The 6,302-nt window shown below is 42.4% G+C and overlaps 2 protein-coding genes across 2 annotated transcripts in view; one reads left to right on the top strand and one right to left on the bottom strand.

Moving 5' to 3' along the window:
* LOC103509838 (ER membrane protein complex subunit 2-like) overlaps positions 1-6,302 on the top strand; it is a 33,237-nt gene that overhangs the window by 13,225 nt on the left and 13,710 nt on the right. The window lies entirely within an intron of this gene.
* LOC103509837 (mannose-6-phosphate isomerase) overlaps positions 3,454-6,302 on the bottom strand; it is an 11,698-nt gene continuing 8,849 nt past the window's right edge. The window contains exon 4 of the mRNA XM_008474470.3: positions 3,454-3,536. Within this exon, the coding sequence (XP_008472692.1) occupies positions 3,454-3,536 (83 nt within the window). The remainder of the gene's footprint in view (positions 3,537-6,302) is intronic.

The following is a 6,302-nucleotide window of genomic DNA, read 5'->3' as shown; positions in this document are numbered from 1 at the left end:
AATGGTGGGTCCAGACTTGTGCAATGCAACGTGCAAAGCAACGTGCAAAGCATTTCTTTGCATTGCACGTTGCATTGCACAAGTCTGGACCCACCATTATGGAGTACCTATGTTATACTTTCAGTGTTAGAACTGCGGCATTCCGCTGGTAATACTTGTAAACCCCGCAAAATCCCACGCGGACTTTGTCACATCCCGCGTGAGATCCCACGGGATTCAAAAGCCTGCGGGATTGCTATCCTCACACACGTGGCACTGGTCCTAAGGCCTAACCAACTTTTAAAACTATCACCTTATTAGTTAAAAACCAACATTATGAGAAGAAAATCACTCTTTTATCAAATTTAAGGCCGAAGGGGCCCTTTGAGGGCCTTGAAAATTTAAAAAGGCACACCTACCACTCACGAGAAAAAAAATGAGCCATCAACCATCAAAATCGGTCCAGTGGTTTAGGCTGTAGAGCGGTCAACGTCAAAGAAGAAGCAGAAGCAGCAGCAGAAAATGAATCGGTCCAGTGGTTTAGGCTGTAGAGCGGTCAACGTCAAAGAAGAAGCAGAAGCAGCAGCAGAAAATGATGAAAAAATTGACGGTATGTATAGGTAAGGAAAATCATGTGATTTCCTCACCAGATTTTATTTTCCTCAATATGTAGGTACATAATTGGTCAGTTAGAAATGCCTTGGCAAAGGATACGCCCAGGTACCTAGGTAGGTACATGGTAATGTCGTAATGAAGTATGCAAACAAATGGTTTTTCCTCGAGTGTACATGTATGGGCGTCTTTCTATACTAATCGAGGTTAAAACCACCTTGGCATTTTGATGGGCTTAAAAAAAAGTCAAGTGTTTCACAACAAGTGATATTTTTGACCGAACGAAGTGAAGGTCTACGTTTTAACTCGACCGTTTTGCATTTGGTTTAGATCTTTGATTGATCCGCTTGAAATTCGGGGTCCCAGAACTGAGGGGGATTTTGTGTTCTGCACGTTTTAGAGTCCATTCATAATAAAGTCATAAACCATTGTAAAATATTTCGTCAGAAGACCCCAATTCTTGCTAAATCTATTGTTTTAAAAAAGTCCTGTCCTTTTTTTTACGTAAGAATTATCTAAGGTACCTTCTGTTCTACATATTCCGATTCATTATTTCATTCGTACCTTCGTTTCGTCTCAGCTTGAGCAAAAGAGTCTGAGTGAGGTCTACAGTTCACAGAACTACTAGTTATTTCTTAGTTGAAACATCTCGCCTCTCACAATTCAAATTATAGATTTATAGGACGTATTAGGTCGTGTTCATTGCTTGAGAGCTCTCTTTTACAACATACGTATGTATATATTTTTACATTGTACATAATTATTTATTAACTTAATAAAACAACATTTTTTATAAATTTAAAATACAAAACAATTTTACCCAGAGAGTGGGAGGCTGGAATAGTAAAAGGCTGTGTGGGTGAAATCAAATCTCTAGATTCCTGAAGGCCTGTTCCCACTTATCATGAGTTTCACACGATTTTTTCCGAATGTCCTGTAGGCAATCCAAAATGAGTGTTCCCTCTACAACACGACACGATTTTTGTCCGAACAACATGTGGGAACGGGCCTTAAGATCTTGGTCCATCGCGAGGGTTCTACAGGAAATTGTATTCTTTGGCTATATTGTTTTGTATTTTCTTCTTTGACGTTGTACATATTTTGTATCATACTCATAGTATGTAGTTTCTAATGTTACACACCAATTTCAATTCTAATGTTACATACAAATTTCCCCTGGATCACTAAAGTTAAGAAGCAGCGTGGTTAGTATTCAGATGGGTAACCATATGGACAATCGCGTGCTACAGACTTTTCCCGGCCTCACGCAGACTGGGTGAGCTTATGTGAGTCTGGGGGATCTTGTCGTCAAATGGAGGATAAAACCCTCACTAAAGACCTTAAACAGTTAAACTAACCCATCAAAATAATAATACATTCATACAAAGACCACACTTAACGGTTCTTAACTTGAGTGTTGGGTTGGAACTTGAGTATCATCTACTGTGAAAAACCAGTGGCTAAAGTTGATTTATTATGAAGTTCCTAAAACGAATCTAGGCGCACGGCAGTGCGCCAGGCCAAGTTCCGGCCTGAGCACGCCAGTGTGTATATTACACGAAACATTTCGACGCATTTTTACCCCTATCATAACTCCGTCAATTTTCAATGTAATATCACGAAATTTGGACCATACATATGTTAACCTATACTTCCTTTTATTATACCTGCGAAATTCCGAAGTTTTAGCTTTACCGGAAGGGGTAGAAAAAGCGGTTCAACAATCGCTTATTTTACGACTGACTAACTCACTGATTCACTGACTCACTCATCAAAATTATGAGGCACTTCCCGATGTCCTAGAAACTTGAAATTTGGCAGGATGGTAAGTCTTGATGAGTAAGTAAAGGGAAAAATCTAAAAATGGGCAAAAGTTGCACTGGGCGCCGCCCACAGGCGGAATTGACCGCTTTTTGACGGTTTTCACAAAACGGTTGGAGATATCAAAAAAGTTTTGAGAGTAGACCCCCCAAAACCACACCTAAAAGCCTAAAACCCCCCAATTAGTAATTTTTATGAACATCGGAACAACGGTTAGCGGTATTTTCCTGTATTTTTACGGTTAACAATATTTCGCCCGGTTTTTAATGACTGAACTACTAAAGTCTTAGTTAGGTATCAAAAAGATATTTCACCAACTACAATTACACCAACAACAACAACAGCAACAAGAACAACAACAACAACACCAACAACAACAAAAACATCAACAACAACTCACGGAAATTTTTCAAAAGCTCGCAAATACAGTCAAACCTGTCTGTGGGAATCCAGGGGACCGACAATTTTTTCCCACTTATCCAGGTTTCCCCAGTTAAAAGAAAGTAAAAAGTGACCTACTTAGAGAGGTTGCTATGAAGGGGCCACGATTTTTTCCCAGTTATCCAGGTTTCCCACTTAGACGAGTCCCACTTAGACTGGTTCGACTGTAGCTAGATATTTTTTTTTTTTTAATAATTACATCTACACTTGATCTATTTGAACGAATCAAAATAAGATCAAGCAATAACTGATGTATTGCATGCACACACAGACACACACCACCCATCCATCACACACCCATCACACCACACACACACATACATACACACACACACTCATACTAGTTTATATGATAATAAGGAAATCTGTACCTACTAATGATGTGTAAATACACACTTAGAAAAAAGGAGTGAGATCCCCCACAAAAACACAAATGTGAAAAAAAGGCCAAGTTCCTGTCCAAAAATATCGGACCTTAAAAGTGGTGCGATCAGAAAATTAAGGCCAAGTCTGCATTCCCTTCGATGCAGTAAAAACAAAACAAAAGCCTTCCGTGTATTTTCTTTTTCAAAGATAGACTTTACTTGTAATTCAGTCAACTCAGAGTGTTGCAATGTCTTTGAATTTAGGGGTGAGACCAGCTCGGATCACATTGTCTGAACATGCCATACACTCGATGCAGTCTAAACAAAAACAAAACAAAAGCCTTCCGTGTATTTTCTTTTTCAAAGATAGACTTTACTTGTAATTCAGTCAACTCAGACTCTCTTCTGTCTAAACTGAGACTTCAAAACCCTTCCCTTTTTTCATCAGTTATTCCATAAACAAAATTATGGTTTATACCTACTTTGAAGAAGTAAATTTCGAAATTCTAGTCTTACGATAGAATTCAAGATTCTAGTCTTACGATAGAATTCAAGTACTGCTTTTGCTTTCGGCATTGTACAAATACAGGGTGTTTCAAATTTAAATATTCAATACATTTGTATTCCATACCTCGGCTGGGATTGAACCCACGCCCTCCTGTTTACCAGGCGAGCGCCTTGACCACTACACCACCGAGGTAGGTAGCGCCTTGACCACTACACCACCGAGGTAGGTAGCGCCTTGACCACTACACCACCGAGGTAGGTAGCGCCTTGACCACTACACCACCGAGGTAGGTAGCGCCTTGACCACTACACCACCGAGGTAGGTAGCGCCTTGACCACTACACCACCGAGGTAGGTAGCGCCTTGACCACTACACCACCGAGGTAGGTAGCGCCTTGACCACTACACCACCGAGGTAGGTAGCGCCTTGACCACTACACCACCGAGGTAGGTAGCGCCTTGACCACTACACCACCGAGGTAGGTAGCGCCTTGACCACTACACCACCGAGGTAGGTATTCCATACCTCGGCTGGGATTGAACCCACGCCCTCCTGTTTACCAGGCGAGCGCCTTGACCACTACACCACCGAGGTAGGTAGCGCCTTGACCACTACACCACCGAGGTAGGTAGCGCCTTGACCACTACACCACCGAGGTAGGTAGCGCCTTGACCACTACACCACCGAGGTAGGTAGCGCCTTGACCACTACACCACCGAGGTAGGTAGCGCCTTGACCACTACACCACCGAGGTAGGTAGCGCCTTGACCACTACACCACCGAGGTAGGTAGCGCCTTGACCACTACACCACCGAGGTAGGTAGCGCCTTGACCACTACACCACCGAGGTAGGTAGCGCCTTGACCACTACACCACCGAGGTAGGTAGCGCCTTGACCACTACACCACCGAGGTAGGTATTCCATACCTCGGCTGGGATTGAACCCACGCCCTCCTGTTTACCAGGCGAGCGCCTTGACCACTACACCACCGAGGTAGGTAGCGCCTTGACCACTACACCACCGAGGTAGGTAGCGCCTTGACCACTACACCACCGAGGTAGGTAGCGCCTTGACCACTACACCACCGAGGTAGGTAGCGCCTTGACCACTACACCACCGAGGTAGGTAGCGCCTTGACCACTACACCACCGAGGTAGGTAGCGCCTTGACCACTACACCACCGAGGTAGGTAGCGCCTTGACCACTACACCACCGAGGTAGGTAGCGCCTTGACCACTACACCACCGAGGTAGGTAGCGCCTTGACCACTACACCACCGAGGTAGGTAGCGCCTTGACCACTACACCACCGAGGTAGGTATTCCATACCTCGGCTGGGATTGAACCCACGCCCTCCTGTTTACCAGGCGAGCGCCTTGACCACTACACCACCGAGGTAGGTATTCCATACCTCGGCTGGGATTGAACCCACGCCCTCCTGTTTACCAGGCGAGCGCCTTGACCACTACACCACCGAGGTAGGTAATATATATTTTTAGGTATGTTGTTATTCTCTTGTTCTTATTTTTGTAATATGTACACAAAATTATATCAATAAAGAGGTGCTCTATTAAACTGTTGGTATAATTGAACAACTTGTTCTAAGCTGACAGTCTAAATAAAGCACTACTTATACTTATATCTCACCACTTTTAAGGGCCGATATTTTTGGACAGGAACTTGGCCTTTTTTCACATTTGTGTTTTTGTGGAGGATTATTTTTACTTCCTATTGAAATATGTTTAGGGTACCTCTAGTTTTTATTTAATGTGACTGTAGGTAGTAGGTATAGGTAGGTACTATGAATATGAATTCCGTAATATGTATTATGTAGCTACACTTTTTTTTTACCTTACTTCAAAACTTCCAAGTACGTATTAATAATTTTAGTGTAAGTATACCGCCATTATTTTAAATTTTATTATACAGGGTGACTTGATTGTTTCATATTTTTAATATAAGAGTTAAACCCTCGAACATACATCTTCGCATTTGTCTCAGTGTATTTTGATGGCGAAGAAACAGTTTGGTCCATGTGTCTACAGTTCTACAGGGTGTCCCAGAATTTACGTTTAAACTGTTTTTCGCGGAGCCTGTTTGATCTTGCAACAAAAAGAAAATAAAACGTACCTAATTCTTTGATATTTGATGCGAATATTTTGCAATATTGCGATTCGCGGAAAATTTCGTCCGCGAACCGGGAGCTAACTTTCGGTTTTTCAATGAGAACTCCCATTTTTTATTACCTATTTGATGGTCAGTTTTTAGTGCCAAAACACGTTTTGAGGTTCCTAGAGCCTAAATCCAAAGTTTCAGCCATTGGTCCGTGTGTGTGTCTGTCGGTAAACAAAATATCTCGAGAACGGTAAGAGCTAGAGACTTGAAATTTGGTCTGTAGCTGTCTGTCTGTAAACAAAATATCTCGAGAACGGTAAGAGCTAGAGACTTGAAATTTGGTATGTAGCTGTCAAATGTGACAAGGATGAGACACGAAACTTTTGGTTAAGACCGGTGCAACGCTTGGCGGCATTTTACCGCTTTTTGGCGGCTTTTGGTGTAATTTAACAATATCTTGA

The sequence above is a fragment of the Diaphorina citri genome, unplaced genomic scaffold, assembly GCF_000475195.1.
Source record: "Diaphorina citri unplaced genomic scaffold, Diaci psyllid genome assembly version 1.1 scaffold534, whole genome shotgun sequence".
Lineage (NCBI taxonomy): Eukaryota > Metazoa > Arthropoda > Insecta > Hemiptera > Psyllidae > Diaphorina > Diaphorina citri.
The sequence above is the reverse complement of the archived record's forward strand: the minus strand, read 5'-3'. Positions and strand labels throughout refer to the sequence as shown.